Genomic DNA, 18,975 nt, shown 5'->3' with positions numbered 1-18,975 from the left:
ACTACAGATCTACCGTATTACAGATCTAAACCGCCCTCTTCACCGTACTACACATCTACACCTCCCTCTATACCATAATACAGATCTACACCTCCCTCTTTACCGTACTACAGATCTACACCGCCCTCTTTACCATACTACAGATCTACACCTCCCTCTTTACCGTACTACAGATCTACACCTCCCTCTTTACCATACTACAGATCTACACCTCCCTCTTTACCGTACTACAGATCTACACCGCCCTCTTTACCGTACTACAGATCTACACCTCCCTCTTTACCGTACTACAGATCTACACCGCCCTCTTTACCGTACTACAGATCTACACCGCCCTCTTTACCGTACTACAGATCTACACCTCCCTCTTTACCGTACTACAGATCTACACCTCCCTCTTTAACTGTACTACAGATCTACACCTCCCTCTTTACCGTACTACAGATCTACACCTCCCTCTTTACCGTACTACAGATCTACACCTCCCTCTTTACCATACTACAGATCTACACCTCCCTCTTTACCGTACTACAGATCTACACCGCCCTCTTTACCGTACTACAGATCTACACCTCCCTCTTTACCGTACTACAGATCTACACCTCCCTCTTTACCGTACTACAGATCTACACCTCCCTCTTTACCATACTACAGATCTACACCTCCCTCTTTACCGTACTACAGATCTACACCGCCCTCTTTACCGTACTACAGATCTACACCGCCCTCTTTACCGTACTACAGATCTACACCTCCCTCTTTACCGTACTACAGATCTACACCGCCCTTTTTACCGTACTACAGATCTACACCACCCTCTTTACCGTACTACAGATCTACACCGCCCTCTTTACCGTACTACAGATCTACACCGCCCTCTTTACCGTACTACAGATCTACACCTCCCTCTTTACCGTACTACAGATCTACACCGCGCTCTTTACCGTACTACAGATCTACACCTCCCTCTTTACCGTACTACAGATCTACACCGCGCTCTTTACCGTACTACAGATCTACACCTCCCTCTTTACCGTACTACAGATCTACACCGCGCTCTTTACCGTACTACAGATCTACACCTCCCTCTTTACCGTACTACAGATCTACACCTCCCTCTTTACCGTACTACTGATCTACACCGCCCTCTTTACCGTATTACTGATCTACACCGCCCTCTATACCTTACTATAGATCTACACTGTTATGGCATATACCATGTATACATGCTGACATAAGAGGATCCCTTTAAGAATACTCCCCCAGTTGCTGTTCCATGATGGACTCCCTATAACATGTAGTAAATACACCAGACCACAAAGGAGGATGGGAAATTCATTCAAGTATTATGAGTGAAATATGCAACACAGGTAAAACTGCGAAGATTATTTGCTCATGATTTTACTACTCGCTCTAGACCGCACTCACCTCCGGCACAGTTGGACCAGGCCTTTTGTTTTTCTCATCCACAATTTTGGACTTGAGGACGACTCTCTCCACTTCCAGCATGCCGATAGGTGTGTTGGGTTTAAACTTGAGTTGCGTCTTGTCGACTGATAATAATTCCATTGTGTAGGCAGATGGGTTTAGACGGTGCTGTCCGCAGAGGAATACAAGCAGGTCCATCATGGGTTTACTGGACAAAGAACAGAGAAGACTCTAGAACATTCCAACAAGAATAAGTGCAACATAGTAAAAGCAACGCCAGGTGAAGTTCTGTGCTGTCTGAGGTCAATGGGCACTAAGGAAACAGTGTAGCACAGCTAATGCCTCCAGTTTCTGCTAAACAGAGGAAGAAAACATGATTTGGTGGTCCCTGATCCATGGTGGTCATGGTCCTCCAGAGTGGGTGGGGGGTAACAATGTGCATTAACTCTCTATGTAAACAGAGTTAGTATTGTAAAAATAGATGGAAACCATTGCAATACACATATACACACACACACAGCACACCAATGTAACACTATATAATATGTTCTAGAGCCACCTACCTGCCATGAACGATGGTTGTTGCGATTCGGTCACCAGGAAGAACCACTTTTAGTTCAATGTCTCGATCAATATTTTCTTTTTGGTCCATGTTATACTGGACTGTGTCCGCGGAATCAAATGACGGTGTATTGTCCGAATATCTGGCTTCCCCGGGCGGAAGAGGAGCCTTGGCTTTGGCCCTTTTCCTGAAATTAAGAAAATAAAATACACGTTACCAAAAAATTTACCCCCTACAAATAAAAAAAACCTTTAAAGGAAATTTGGGGGCTTCATCTATATACAAGGCTATTCTGAAAATCCTACCCTAAGGGCTTATTCACACCAGGTTTTTAATGCCCATCACACGGCCAATTTGCAAACAATGACAATGAAGAAGCCTTCACAGGTCTGGTTTATTTGACGTACGGAATAAACGACCCTTTATTTGTTCTATATTTCACTTTATGATGTCTTCTCCTTTTGACAGTGAAAAAACGGAAGGCAGATGACAAAACGAGTCGTGTGCACGGACCCGTTTTCTGACCTAGATAATCCCTGTAAGAAAAATCTGAAACTAATAACAGGCACCTGGACATTTACTAAATAGGAAGCGTGGTCAGATCTGCAGAAAAGCTTCACCTCCACAATATGAACCCAGAAGGTCCCAGAAGAAGGAGGAATACTAGGACTTCACCTTCGGTTACGATGCCCTTTGGCTCGGGTCCATGTTAGTAATTTGTACACAGAATTATGGCTTGTTAGTTGATGTTCAGGTCGTGTTTAATGAAGGGAAGAAAATGGGAAGAAAAAAAAAAAAAACAACCATCAAGTGATCTGGATCGTTTCCAACCAAGTAGACGCGTTGTATAAAATGATCGGATTCCGTAGGGAGATTTAAAGCAGACACTGTGTAATAGTGAGCGGAGATCAGAACCAAAGCCACCTTTATTTAAGCCATCTCTAGAACGTACAGTCCTTTACCCTATAGAAACTTCACCTTTATGCTGTTACATGGCAAATCTTCCGATTCAGACCGAAAAGGAAAAATCTCTGTAACCCAAAAGTGAAGATATTTAACTGGTATAAGTCCAATTTTGTGTAGTTAGACCGGCTATAGTCACTAACCTTTCAGACAACTTAGCCTCATTTAATAGATCAGGAGATTCTGCACCAAAATGTAATGTACTATATTAGAAAATTGAGGATGTTTTCTGTCTGAAATCAACCACTCTGAATTTCTTCCCACTAGATGTCTCCCTTCTAGCTAATTTGCTCTTCACTCCCTGTTACTAGGGAAAATCTGTCTTTAGAAACCAACAAACTCAAGGTGAGAACACAGAGATTGTAGGAAGGGGGCAAATGTCTCTTCAAAGGAAGCGAATGATGGAGGAGAAGGTCTCTCTTTACAGGAAGTGGATGCAGACAGGGCAGGTCTCTACACAGGAAGTGGATGGAGACAGGGCAGGTCTCTACACAGGAAGTGGATGGAGACAGGGTCAGGTCTCTACACAGGAAGTGGATGGAGACAGGGTCAGATCTCTACACAGGAAGTGGATGGAGGCAGGGTCAGGTCATCTCTACACAGGAAGTGGATGGAGACAGGGTCAGGTCTCTACACAAGAAGTGGATGGAGACAGGGTCAGGTCTCTACACAGGAAGTGGATGGAGACAGGGTCAGGTCTCTACACAGGAAGTGGATGGAGACAGGGTCAGGTCTCTACACAGGAAGTGGATGGAGACAGGGTCAGGTTTCTTTTCATAGCATCTGCATGTTTACACACTGCTCTGTGCTCCCTGCCTGTAAATTGCACATACAGGAGTGCAGTGAATGTAAATTTACCTTCACATCTTAATTGGACCACTGAAAATCATGGAAGGAAAAAGTGTTGCACAGAGATCTTTTGCCTCCACTGGTTTCAGTTTCTAAATGGAGGACAACAGATCGACCCAATTATACTCAATAGGGTATGACGGACTCCATGTGTAAACACTGTTTTAGCGATCTGCCTCTCCGTGGTTTGGTCCCTCAATGGAGCTGAACAGGTGACGCTAGTGTGAACCTAGGCTAAGGAGAGTTCGCCTACTTCCAACTAGCTGCTTGTGTTATTGCTGATAGGATGTTAGTCAGCAACTCTTTTGTACCATTATAATGACTAACATTACAAACTTGCGGATACGGTATATTTTGTGGCCAATATCAGGGCAGCATAAGAAATTGACAGATCTCGTCTTTATAAAACAGGAATAATACAATGTAGAAGAAAATTAATTTCCAACAAAAGTAATCCATGGCAGACGGGAAGAGATAAGCAGAGCTTAAATTGTGCCACTTATCTCTGTAATCTTCAGCTTCTGACATCAGAATGTGACGCTTAGACAAATATAATTTTCAGGTAAACCAACAGAATATTTCCATTGACGTGTGTTATAAAAGAGAATTCAGAGATGTGGTTTGTTGCACTTGTGCATGGTTTGTATTACAACATATACTCTGTGTCCAGTGCACGACTGACCCACATGGCATATACACTATGTACAGTGCACAACTGACCCACATGGCATATACAGTATGTACAGTGCACAACTGACCCACATGGCATATAAACCATATACAGTGCACAACTGACCCACATGGCATATAAACCATATACAGTGCACAACTGGCCCACACGGCATATAAACCATACCGTATACAGTGTATGACTGCCACCATAGAATTACAACAGCCATCAGTTAGTAGGTAATGGAATAATACTGTGCTGTGTTCCTGACACCTTGTAAATCCACAATACACCTTCAGGCAATTGGCAGGATCAGAAATCCGGTTTCTTTGACTTGATCCCCAATGGTCCTTCTTGATTTCCTTCCTGAAAACAAACGTCTTCTTTTGTCTTCCGGCTACCTTAGACCTAGAAGGCAGTTATAGCAGAGCCGCAATACACGTCTACGCCATTCAGGTTCACAGCCTAATGGCTATATCAATATACATCTGTTCACTGCAGACAAAGTGAGATAATAACCTGCAACCCGATCTGTAAGAGATTCCTGTAAGCCTCTTGTAGCCATTGATAGAAGTGCATGCGTCTGTTCTGGCATGGTGGGGGTTAAACGGATGATCCTTCTAGAGCCAAAGAGGAGCTCAAAACAGAGATTGCACCTAATGTATGAAAAGTGCACTTACCAAAAAGCGGTGCTAGGGGGTACATACATGTCTGCCATACAATATCAGTGGCACAGCAGTGACCTCGGGCTCGAGAAGATAGAAGACAGCCCGGGGAAAAAGACTGCAACGCTAGAGGATACCACGGTGGGTCCAGGAGAGCACACCTTTTCTGGGCTCTGGTTATTATACTCGGGGGTCCTTACCCTGCACTTACGATTTGGACTGAACAGAAATTTTCTGGAAACTCTTGAAAATATTTGCACAACAGATCTTGCCAGACTTGCAAGACACCGGGACACAATATATGGCCAAATATGGTCACCACCAAAGGCTTCCAAACTAAAGAGTCTAACCATCAGCACTTTCATGGCTATGAGATGAAACGCGCTGGCGGCCATGTACACTGCGTTTGCTGAAGATCTAGAACAGGGGTAGGGAACGTACGGCTCTCCAGCTGTTGCAAAACTACAACTCCCAGCATGCATAGTGGCTCTGCTGTTCTTGGAACTCCCATGGAAGTGAATGGAGCATGCTGGGAGTTGTAGTTTCACAGCAGCTGGAGAGCCGAAGGTTCCCTATCCCTGGTCTAGAAGATCTCCTGGACAATCCAGTATAGAAGGTTGTACAGTTCTATGCAGGGTGTGGAAAAAATTCTGCACAGCGAGAAAACTTTCAGAAATAGAAGGGTTAATAGTTTATTTTTGAGGATGGTGAAAATAGAAATGAAAACCCCATCAATATTTGATGTGACCTTTGCCCTTTTCTCGGTACAGACACTTTTTGTCAGTTCCTACCACCATCTTGAAGAACTAAGCGCAAGATCTTCTGTGGATGTAGGCTTGCTACAATCCGTCTATCACTTCATGTCATCCGAGACAGACTGGATGATGGTAAGATCAGGGCTATATCTGTGGGGGCCGTATCATCACTTCCAGGACTCCTCCTCCAAAGGGCAATGCGGTAGATTTCGGGTGACACTCGGAGTACTTTCTACTATAAAAGCTTGCCCCTCGGCCCATACACTTGGTCATGTGCACGTGGCCTTATTAATAACACAGGCTGACTTGGGGAATGTTCGGCTTTTCCACATCGAGCGGAGTCATTTGGCGAGTTCGGTGCGCCGGTTAACACTGCACCAGGCCATATCTATTAGGCCATACAGGTGACCTCAGGTGACCTGTAGTGTTTTTATCTGACCTTCCTTCTTATAAAGGACGGCACATTGATGACATTATATTGTATCCGGGAATAATAACCCTTAATACAACGCTCAGAGTCTCCGAGCAGCAGCCTAGTGTCAAGGTGAACCTGTCGAAACGGACTCTACGAGGTAAAATATAACATAATAAAACTTTTCTACCGCAGTGAAATTTACACAGGAACAGGTTAAAACAATGCAAAAAGCAAAGTGAATGGCAGGAAACGCTGTCACTGCCGCAACGTCGCCTATTACCGGCAAGTCCACTGAAAACTACTGACAGATTGTTCCCTCTGAAAATCCAATGAACGTCCAGTAGATATCACCACACGATATGAAAACGCCGGTCTACAACATCGTAGTTATTTTCGCTGGCCATAAAAATACAGCGTGGATTTTTCTTAAGGCCGAAAAAAAGCTACGGTCATTTACATGCCCATTTGGCCAGCAAAAGCCTACATTCACAGCCATCTTGCATCTATGGGGCGCCCGTTTTCACAGTCCATAAGTCTAGGTTCATATCTGTGCCCACTCTTCTTTCGGGGATTCCTACCCCGAATCTGCTTGAAAAACGCGGAGAGAAAAGTCTATGGAATCTGCGGGTTTCCATGGGTTACCGCTTTTTAAGGTGGTTGGGTTTTCGTTTTTTGGGTCCCCAAGTGGCACTGAAGAACGGAAACCTGACTGCAGGTGTGAATCTAGCAGAAAACGCGTGTGTGAATGGTTCAATAGAAATCAATGAGGCAGATTCATTAAAATGGTCGGATACTAGGCCGCAGCGGCCCATAGCAACCAATCATAACCCATAGAAATCTTTCATATTTCAGTAGCGGAATGCAAATTGAAAGCTGCGCTGTGATTGGTTGCTAGGGGCTGATAAGTTGATAGGGGCAACTAAAACAGTTTAGCCCAATTTAATAAACCTGCCCCAATGTGTATTAAAAAAATGCCCATGTGACGAAAAAAGCCATTTTTGACGTTACTGTGAATAGCGCCATAGACCATTCACACATTAAATGCTAAGGGCTCGTTCACACGGGGAAAGAGGGAGCGAATTTTGATGCCAAATCCGTCTAAGAATCCGCCCCCTCACAATGGAGGTCTATGTAGACCGCTAGCTTCCTTTTTCCGTGAGTGGTATGTTCCGGTTCACGGAAAAAAGAAACGAGCTATCCTTTCTTCAGGCGGATTCCGCGGCTGAGTCAGCCCCGGCGTCCGCCTCGTGACAGCAACCTCCGGACTAGGGCGATTCATTTGAGCCTACTCCGGAGGGGGAAGCTGCGACTGTCGTGGCAGGCGCATTTTGGCTTCCTGCATCAGAATCAGGACGAAAATAGGCGGCCCCGTGCCTAAGTAGTCGTTTAGCCAACAGCGATTTCTCAGCGGCCTCCTCCCATACACGTTACAAAGGGGAAAATACAAAAACATTCCCAAAACACCTCACCAAGAACAAAAATATAACTAACGATCCTTACCCCCCTTATCCCCAACATCTAACATCTGGACGCGTCCATAAAAATTAGACGCTTGGACGATCCCAAAAACGATCAACTGATTTAGCCAATATTAATTCAATGGGTATGGACTGCTTTACAGTGACCACCATACTTTATAGTGCAACTCTGCTCTTGAGGTGAAGAATCAAAACTTTAGCAGAAGGTGAAGAAGAAGTCTGTTTATGTAGCGTCGACTCCCATTACAAAACTAGAAACATGTAAGTAGGACAAAGAAGGCTACGTCCACATAAAAACGGAGGCATGGAGGAGGGGGGGCAGTCTCCGAAAAAAATCCCATTATGGCAGTTAATGGCGACTTTCTTAAATAAGCAGCTTTATCGAGTGTTACACTAAAAGAACAATTGAGCAAGGCCGATTATTCCGCTCATAAGCCAAGTTGTTATAATATCAAGACAGACTTATGAAAAAACGTAATGCAAATAAAGACCAATCCAAAGAAATCCTTCTGTAGAAGTTACCAATGGACAATAAGATCCGCGCTTACCAGCTAATAGATTTACGACATTGAAACGACGTGAAACTTACTGGATTTACCAGCTTGACACATTAAGTCCAGCTGGGTTAAATGAGACCTTGGAAGATATCACATCTTGATAGAAAATTGGGAAGGATGGTGAGTCTCAAATGTATTTATTTTTCTGTACATGTGCTACATATGTCTATGTTATTTGTATATATGTGGATGAAAATGTACACAAGTGTAATTTCAATTTTATCTTTATTTTTATTCTTTTTTTTTTTTATTTCTTGTTATTGGACATATATATTTCTAGGATAACCAATGAGGACGTTGGGGTTTAAGGTTATCATCATTAATATTTTTATATGCAAGCACAGATGTATATTTTGATTCCATTTACATTTTCATTTTTTATATTGTAGCTATTGATATTATACCTGATATATAGACAATAATATGTAGCGGCAATTTAGCTATATATGATCGCGTAAACTTCCGGCCTTTGGACCGCATGTGCGTCCCTTGGAGCGCATGTGCGTTCCAGTAAGCACCGGAGGTGTGGGGTTGGTTGCTTCAGGGCGGCTCTCTCTCCTTTTCTGGAGTGTGCATGTGGGAGCCGTCTGCATTCAGATATAGGCAGCTTTCACCACAGGCGATCTGTAGTGGTTTTTTATACATGTATCACCACTATGAATAACTATCACGGCGTTTTTACTCCAATGTGAGACCTGGAACGCATATGCGTTCCAGGACAACCGGAAGTGACATACCCGGAAATTTCTATGCGGTCCGGTCTGGAGGAAAAACACTAGCTGTGCGAGTAACACGCCGAAGGTGCGGCTAGACAAAAAACAGGTTTGCCTACTATATTTATTTTATCCTTTAACTTGAGTTGGAATATATGTTGTGTTTTATAGGAGACAACTCCTTATGATGGAGATGACGAGGTCATGAGGGGGGCGGTCCCCAAAAAGTCAATTTATACTCTGTTTTAGCAGTGTTTGTAACATTGTCCTTTGTTCACGTGAAGAAGAAACTTGTATGGTTTCGAAACGCGTTGTGTGAAAGGCTATTAATAAACGAATACAACAAATAATACAGCTGGTAAGCGCGGATCTTATTGTCCATTGGTAACTTCTACAGAAGGATTTCTTTGGATTGGTCTTTATTTGCATTGCTTTATACGTGTATAACACGGTTTAGATCTGCTTGCTATCGGTTATTGAAATATCTGGCTTGAGTGCTGTGATCAATATCACAGCAAATCAAGGTGACTATAATTAGTGCACTGTTTTGTGAAAATCATCACAAGGATAATGCGCAAGGTGCCGCGCGGTGTTCTTTTCTATTTTTTCTCGTTATGAAAAAACGTATCACATGTTTGCAGTCTGTCTCGCCCCGCACTTCTAGACGGCCTCCGGGCATTTGCAATCCCGTGTCTTACCATTTATAGCACTAGTAAAAATAAAAACACAGAATTCGTAAAAAAAAAAAAAAAAAGAGAGAATATATAAAATGTGGATTAAGAACATGTGGCGGTCTGGCTGACGGTCCGCACAGATGTGTAAATGGCGCCCAATCTGCATTATAAAGAAAATGAAAAGATTTGGGGTTTCTGCTAGAACGCACTAACTTGTAGATTGTGGAATTTGGGTCACATAACAGCGAGGTGCACAGATCGCCGGTATATACTGATGAAGGGCGTCGCTTTACAACCCTTCTAGATTGGAAGGATTTCCCTTGTGCATTGGTCTTAGTTCATACCATACAGCAGAAGTCGCTTACAAACAGCTTGTTAAAGAACCGCCGCCCGCTAGCACATGGGCCTGATGAAAAATCTCCAATACACAAAAATGGTGAAACAAAAACGCACTTTTCAGGGCATGTTCACATTGCAGAAGTGAGAAGGTATTTTTTATGAGCCAATTCAACTATGTAGTTGTCGGGGAATATGTTCCCCACAACCAATGCATTCAACAGGGGTACTTAAGACCCCCATTCCACCACCAGCAGGGGGCCCCGGTGCTCACACCTTATTCCCATACCTGTGCTTTAATTTGTGTGACAACCCCTTTAACTCTATGGAGAGAAACCACTTGTACAGATCACAGTCATGGCTTTTACTTGCAGAATTGCAACGCAGATCTTCATAGAGGAGGTTCAAGGGACTATTTCTTTTACTACTACAATTCGAAATAGTAAGAATGGAGGAAAAAAGTAAGCCCTCCCTAGTGTATACAGCTGCTAAGCCGGCCTAAGTGTCTCCATGTTAACAGATTACAAACATTCACCCACGTCTACCTGTCTTCTACAGAAAATTTGAGGGCAGTCACGTTACCCTCCTGCAGTGTCACCATTATCACATAACACGTTACCCTCCTGCACTGTCACCTCTGTCACACGACAAATTACCTTCCTGCAGTGTTGCCACTACTATCACAGGACACGTTACCCTCCTGCACGGTCACCACTATCACAGGACACGTTACCCTCCTGCACGGTCACCACTATCACAGGACACGTTACCCTCCTGCAGTGTCACTACTATCACAGAACACGTTACCCTCCTGCAGTGTCGCCACTATCACAGGACACGTTACCCTCCTGCAGTGTCGCCACTATCACAGGACACGTTACCCTCCTGCACGGTCACCACTATCACAGGACACGTTACCCTCCTGCAGCATCACTATCACAGGACACGTTACCCTCCTGCAGCGTCACTATCACAGGACACGTTACCCTCCTGCAGCGTCACTATCACAGGACACGTTACCCTCCTGCAGTGTCACTACTATCACAGAACACGTTACCCTCCTGCAGTGTCACTACTATCACAGGACACGTTACCCTCCTGCAGCGTCGCTATCACAGGACACGTTACCCTCCTGCAGCGTCGCTATCACAGGACACGTTACCCTCCTGCAGCGTCGCTATCACAGGACACGTTACCCTCCTGCAGCGTCGCTATCACAGGACACGTTACCCTCCTGCAGCGTCGCTATCACAGGACACGTTACCCTCCTGCAGCGTCGCTATCACAGGACACGTTACCCTCCTGCAGCGTCGCTATCACAGAACACGTTACCCTCCTGCAGCGTCGCTATCACAGGACACGTTACCCTCCTGCAGCGTCGCTATCACAGGACACGTTACCCTCCTGCAGCGTCGCTATCACAGGACACGTTACCCTCCTGCAGCGTCGCTATCACAGGACACGTTACCCTCCTGCAGCGTCGCTATCACAGGACACGTTACCCTCCTGCAGCGTCGCTATCACAGGACACGTTACCCTCCTGCAGCGTCGCTATCACAGGACACGTTACCCTCCTGCAGCGTCGCTATCACAGGACACATTACCCTCCTGCAGCGTCGCTATCACAGGACACGTTACCCTCCAGCAGTTTCATCACTATCACATGACATGTTACCCTCCTGCAGCGTCACTATCACAAGACACGTTACCCTCCTGCAGTGTCACTATCACAGGACACGTTACCCTCCTGCGGTGTCACTATCACAGGACACGTTACCGTCCTGCGGTGTCACTATCACAGGACACGTTACCCTCCTGCGGTGTCACTATCACAGGACACGTTACCCTCCAGCAGTGTCACTATCACACGATACGTTACCCTCCTGCACTGTCACCACTATCACACAACACGTTACCCTCCTGTAGCGTCACTATCACACGACATGTTACCCTCCTGCACTGTCTCCACTATCACAGGACACGTTACCCTCCTGCAGCGTCACTATCACAGGACACGTTACCCTCCTGCAGCGTCACTATCACAGGACACGTTACCCTCCTGCAGCGTCACTATCACAGGACACGTTACCCTCCTGCAGCGTCACTATCACAGAACACGTTACCCTCCTGCAGTGTCACTATCACAGAACACATTACCCTCCTGCAGGGTCACTATCACAGGACACGTTATCCTCCTGCTGTGTCACTATCACATGACACGTTATCCTCCTGCTGTGTCACTATCACATGACACGTTACCCTCCTGCAGCGTCACTATCACAGGACACGTTACCCTCCTGCAGCGTCACTATCACAGGACATGTTACCCTCCTGCAGCGTCGCTATCACAGGACACGTTACCCTCCTGCAGCGTCGCTATCACAGGACACGTTACCCTCCTGCAGTGTCACTATCACAGGACACATTACCCTCCTGCAGTGTCACTATCACAGGACACGTTACCCTCCTGCAGTGTCACTATCACAGGACACGTTACCCTCCTGCAGCGTCACTATCACACGACACGTTACCCTCCAGCAGTTTCACCACGATCACATGAAGACATGTGATTTTCTTACCAGTGGAATCTGCTTCCTAGGCTTTGGGTAACTCATTCAGTACTAGAAGATTCAGAACAGCTCAGCATCCAACATCCAGTATCCCGTCCTATGGGAACCAGACAAGACTGCAGCAAACACTTTCTTGCCAAGTTAAGGACAAAATAAAGGAACAAAAATTAAGGAAAAAAAACAAACAAACAAAAAGAAATAAAGTTATGACTTCCTGGAGAATGAATCTAAGTCTTAGGGTGAGGTCAGGGTGGCAGAGAAAAATGAAGAACCATTAAGTCAGGAATGCCAAAGTCTCACTCGAGACTGATTGTCTTTAATGAACAACGGGGGGAAATGGTCGAGAAGCATTAAAGGAAGCCCCCTCCCCATCCCCCCACGTCACCCCCCACCCCAAGATAGCATTATCCCAGCAAAGTAAATGAAAACACCCAACTAATGGATTCTAATACAACTCCCTGATTATTTTAGGAAACATTTGTCCAGAAATGTTACACAGGGCGTCTTTGCATCATTCCTATTATTTGAAGATATTTTTAGTCGAGACACAAGAAATCTTTAGATGCTAGCGAAGGATATGGAGTCTGGCAGGACGTTAAGGAGCTGGGGTGTAGGATCCCAACTCTATGTACTCTATATGGCAGCCGTCTGTCCTTAGTAAATAACATTATAGATTCCCCAATCGATACCGCTAGGAATCGGCTTCAACAGTTCAGTATCGTGGTCAGTGAATCCACAGTCCGTATGTCTTGCTTCACTGCGCATGCGCCAGATGTGCAGGGCACGCACAGTGCAATGAGGTATACCACCCTTGCCTAAATAGAGTGTGATGTGCATGCACCAATCTGAAGCCTCTGGGCTCCCGCGCAGCCTCTCTAGCAGGGTCCTCCATCTACCATGTGACCTTGTAATAGTGGCATCTGGGCCCTCTCAGGTATCTGCTGCACTAGTGTCGGGGCAGCTATGAAAAGCGTATCCATATAGGAGCGGGATATGAGCATGCAGTAGGTATGTACTATAACAGTCTATATGCTTCCAACAACATGCGTACACATCTACGAGATCCCTTTAAGGAAGGCAATATACAGTATAACTTATAGAAATGTCTCACCTCCAGCACACCAGTTTCCATAGCTTGCCCTTCATCTGGTCACAGGGAATATTTGTTAAGGTTGGCACCCCAATACTAGCAGCTCCGGTACCAGCGGCCCCAACACCAAGGGCCCCAGTACTATCAGCCCCGCTCACGGCCTACTTCTCTAAAGCTCTCCCTTGTCTCACACGCCGCAGCAGATCTGCCAGGAAGGACTAATCCTTCTCACTGAGCGCTCAGGTTCTTAAGAAGCTTTAATATGCCTTCTACGTAGTTGTCAGGTTTTCTCATGGCTGGAATTCAGTCATGCAAACCTGACGACTGTTCTTATCAAGATTTTTTAGAGGGACGCTACAGAAAAAAAACGCAATGGCTGAACTGCATATTAATGCACATTGCAGCTATTCCCGGGTGACCTCAGGTGAACTACATATATGGGGTCCATGATTGTCTATTGCTGTTGTTACGCCTTTGTTTCAATCGCACGTGTGAAAATATTCTAAATACGTTTACACACAGAGTCTTACGTGGCTTCAGCATAATGCCAGAAGACGCCACCTGAACAGATGACGCGGGAGCTCATCGGAGCCGGGGACAGGGGAGTATGCCTTTTTTTTTTTTTTTTTTTTCGCTGCCCTCATTTTGCCTGGACAACCCCTTTGAGCTGCTGTGACCACTCGACTTTGGTCTGATGTTGGGCAAAAATACCAGTGTTGGCCACGAATGGTCAAACAACCACCAACTTGAATCAGACTCAGTGCCCCCTGACTGGGTAGTCTACGCTAGGTTCACAACTGCAGCTAGGTTTCCGCTTTGGAACCCGAAGAGTTACCCACATGGACCCCATAGACTATATTTCCACCCCAAAAAATGCAGAGAGATAAGTCTTGGTTGGGGGACTTTTCTCTCTGCATTTGTAAAGCGGATTTGGGGACAGAAACCCCGAATGGAATCCAAGCATTGGTATGAACCTAGCCTAAGTTATTAATGTTGATGGTCGGATCAACGATTCCATCATCGAGCGGAAATCCACGGGAGGACTGACCACCAGATCCCAGATTGATCAAGAGAACAGGAGACACACAAGTTACCCCAAATGCTCCATATCAAAAGGGGTAGGAGGTGGTAAAGCACGGGCAGACATACCATTGGTGCAACCTGTGCAGATGAGGATGGCAGGACAATAATATCATATTGTAGAATTGTTATTTTGCAGATACAAGACACAAGAAGCAGCAATGGCCCAAAACACACAAGTGTGAACAGGGCTTGGCCATTCCCAGCTTTCCATATAGCCTCATCATCATAGATCTAATGGACAACTATACAATGACCCGGCGTGATCTTGGCGTACAAACATGCTCTGCAGATCTGCGCCCACACACATAAAATACTGGATATAAACACAATCGTGGAAACTAAAAGAAAGTCCTCCAAAAATAGAAAATAATAAAAAAAAAAAGTCTCCACAGGCAGCAAAGAACAGACACCGAGGGGAAAGGCCATAAGGAAATGGCGTCTGCAACAAAGGTCAAGCAATGTAAGTGCATGGTGGAGAAAACGACAGGGCGCCCCAGGCTGGGAGCAGAAAACACTGCAAACCATGTGCTCAATATCTATGCAATAAAACTCCCATACTCCACATCACAGCCATGCCAAGTATATATGTATCCCACGTGACACCGCACCATTCATGTCAGGGACGCTCAGACCATTACCAGCACGAAAATATGCTCATGTTCTGTTGCACGTTGCAACCACCAGGACGACCTGTCTCTTCTTTTTGGCATCACTGCTGCAGGAACAGTCATGTGACCGCCCAAAAAAAGATCACATGACCATTATAACCTGAGGCTGGTAAAGAAAGAAGCAACCAGTCACTTGACAAGTCTCACCTTTCTTACCAGTGATTTATCTAGTTTTCCTTTACATATAAGAGGCTTTATGTGGCTACCAGGGCAAGTTCACATGGGGCAGAATTTGTTGCAGATTTTCTGAAAATATATACATGGAAAGATTTTAAAACCTAATGCACAAGGAGCAGAAAAAAATCTGCACAGAATTAGAGCATGCTGCAGATTTTCACATTTTGTACCGCACAGGGTGAAATCAGCGGCAAATCTGTAGAAAACACATGTGGTCTTAGCCTTAAAGGGACGTGCAACTGCAAACCAGACAGTCTTACATATTACTGTAGATTTACATGAGCCATTGACCAAACGTTCAAAACTGCATCGGACGGGGAAGTAATGGCAAGAAAACATAGCAAATCTGCAGAAAACACTTGTGGCCTTACTCTTAAAGGGATGTGCAATGCTAATCAGACAGTCAGGTTGCTTATTAATGTAGAGTTACAGCATACATTTCTGCTCATTTTTGGGTTGTGCACCATCTCTGGGTACAATTTTTCCAATCTATGAAAAAACAGTTTAACTTTTCGTCGGAACAGGACATCACTATGTGATCGATTACTTGGAGTTTGACTTCCAGCACCTCCAAGGATCAGCTGGAATTGGCACTTTATAATTTACCGTTCCATTTCACAGTAAGCTGGACATTCTAGATTGAGACAGCTCAGCCAAACTGCAGTACTCTGGCACTACCACTACATAGTGGTTGGAGCTGTACACTTCCAGCTCCATCCACTGTATTATTCCAACAATTGGTAACAACTGATTGGTGAGGGGGTGAAGGGTAGCCATAGGATCACAACACAACCCATAGGCCCACAATAGATGGAGGAGATACGAAATCTGTAGGCTCACAATGGATGGAAGAGACACACAGCGCATAGGCTCACGATAGATGGAGGAGACACACGACCCATAGGATGGAGAAAACATACAACCCATAGGCTCACAATCAATGGAGGAGACGCACAATCCATAGGCTCATGATTGATGGAGGAGACACACAACCCATAGGATGGAGATAACACACAACCCGTAGGCTCATAATAGATGAAGGAGATAAAAAATCCATGGGATGGAGAAAACATACAACCCATAGGCTCAAGATCAATGGAGGAGACACACAATCCAAAGGCTCACAATCAATGGAGGAGACACACAACCCTTAGGCTGGTCTTACACAACCATATTGAATGTATGGTCCACAAGTTGCTGATCAGCAACACTAGTTGCTGATCGGCAACATAGGTTCCGCAGATGTTCGTGTCCTGCCGCACTCGCCCATAGAGTTCTATGGGCGAGTCCGTGCAGTGCCGCAATTCATCCGTGCAGTGCCGCAATTCACGGCCATTTCAGACATGTTCTATAAATTGCGGACCACGGTTGCGGCCCTGCCACACCACCGATAAAATATCCAGTGGTGTAAGAGGCCGCATTGAATATAATGTGTCCGCAAATGGTCTGCAATTGAAAACCCTCAATTGCGGACCATTTGTGGACTTACATTAGTGCCGTGTAAGACCAGCCTTAGGCTCATGATTGATGGAGGAGACACATAACCCATAGGCTCACTATAGATGGAGAAGACACACAACCCATAGGCTCACGATCTATGGAGGAGACACACAACCTGTAGGCTCATAATGAATAGAGAAGGCACACAACACATACAGTCCTATGAAAAAGTTTGGGCACCCCTATTAATCTTAATCATTTTTAGTTCTAAATATTTTGGTATTTATAACAGCCATTTCAGTTTGATATATCTAATAACTGATGGACACAGTAATATTTCAGGATTGAAATGAGGTTTATTGTACTAACAGAAAATGTGCAATATGCATTAAACCAAAATTTGACTGGTGCAAAAGTATGGGCACCCTTATCATTTTATTGATTTGAATTCCCCTAACTACGTTTTACTGACTTACTGAAGCACAAAATTGGTTTTGTAACCTCAGTGAGCTTTGAACTTCATAGCCAGATGTATCCAATTATAAGAAAAGGTATTTAAGGTGGCCAATTGCAAGTTGATCTCCTATTTGAATCTCCTCTGAAGAGTGGCATCATGGGCTACTCAAAACAACTCTCAAATGATCTGAAAACAAAGATTGTTCAACATAGTTGTTCAGGGGAAGGATACAAAAAGTTGTCTCAGAGATTTAACCTGTCAGTTTCCACTGTGAGGAACATAGTAAGGAAATGGAAGACCACAGGGACAGTTCTTGTTAAGCCCAGAAGTGGCAGGCCAAGAAAAATATCAGAAAGGCAGAGAAGAAGAATGGTGAGAACAGTCAAGGACAATCCACAGACCACCTCCAAAGAGCTGCAGCATCATCTTGCTGCAGATGGTGTCACTGTGCATCGGTCAACTATACAGCGCACTTTGCACAAATAGAAGCTGTATGGGAGAGTGATGAGAAAGAAGCCGTTTCTGCACGTACGCCACAAATAGAGTTGCCTGAGGTATGAAAAAGCACATTTGGACAAGGCAGCTTCATTTTGGAAACAAAAATTGAGTTGTTTGGTTATAAAAAAAAAGGCGTTATGCATGGCGTCCAAAAAGAAACAGCATTCCAAGAAAAACACATGCTACCCACTGTAAAATTTGGTGGAGGTTCCATCATGCTTTGGGGCTGTGTGGCCAATGCCGGCATCGGGAATCTTGTTAAAGTTGAGAGTCGCATGGATTCCACTCAGTATCAGCAGATTCTTGAGAATAATGTTCAAGAATCAGTGACGAAGTTGAAGTTACGCCGGGGATGGATATTTCAGCAAGACAATGATCCAAAACACCGCTCCAAATCCTCAGGCATTCATGCAGAGGAACAATTACAATGTTCTGGAATGGCCATCCCAGTCCCCAGACCTGAATATCATTGAACATCTGTGGGATGATTTGAAGCGGGCTGTCCATGCTCGGCGACCATCTAACTTAACTGAACTTGAATTGTTTGTCCAAAATACCTTTATCCAGGATCCAGGAACTGATTAAAAGCTACAGGAGGCGACTAGAGGCTGTTATCTTTGCAAAAGGAGGATCTACTAAATATTAATGTCACTTTTCTGTTGAGGTGCCCATACTTTTGCACCGGTCAAATTTTGGTTTAATGCATATTGCACATTTTCTGTTAGTACAATAAACCTCATTTCAATCCTGAAATATTACTGTGTCCATCAGTTATTAGATACATCAAACTGAAATGGCTGTTATAAACACCAAAATATTTAGAACTAAAAATGATTAAGATTAATAGGGGTGCCCAAACTTTTTCATAGGACTGTAGGTTCCCAAAGAATGGAGGAGATACCCAACCCATAGGCTCATTATCAATGG

At 44.7% G+C, this 18,975-nt stretch overlaps 1 protein-coding gene across 1 annotated transcript in view; it reads right to left on the bottom strand.

The window, feature by feature from the left end:
* COBLL1 (cordon-bleu WH2 repeat protein like 1) overlaps window positions 1-18,975 on the bottom strand; it is a 77,422-nt gene that overhangs the window by 18,640 nt on the left and 39,807 nt on the right. The window contains exons 3-4 of the mRNA XM_075284233.1: window positions 1,992-2,177; window positions 1,429-1,636 (exon numbers count right to left, since the gene is read on the bottom strand). Of these exons, the coding sequence (XP_075140334.1) occupies window positions 1,429-1,636; window positions 1,992-2,177 (394 nt within the window). The remainder of the gene's footprint in view (window positions 1-1,428; window positions 1,637-1,991; window positions 2,178-18,975) is intronic.

The sequence above is a fragment of the Leptodactylus fuscus genome, chromosome 8 (assembly GCF_031893055.1).
Source record: "Leptodactylus fuscus isolate aLepFus1 chromosome 8, aLepFus1.hap2, whole genome shotgun sequence".
In the NCBI taxonomy this organism is placed as follows: domain Eukaryota; kingdom Metazoa; phylum Chordata; class Amphibia; order Anura; family Leptodactylidae; genus Leptodactylus; species Leptodactylus fuscus.
The sequence above is the reverse complement of the archived record's forward strand: the minus strand, read 5'-3'. Positions and strand labels throughout refer to the sequence as shown.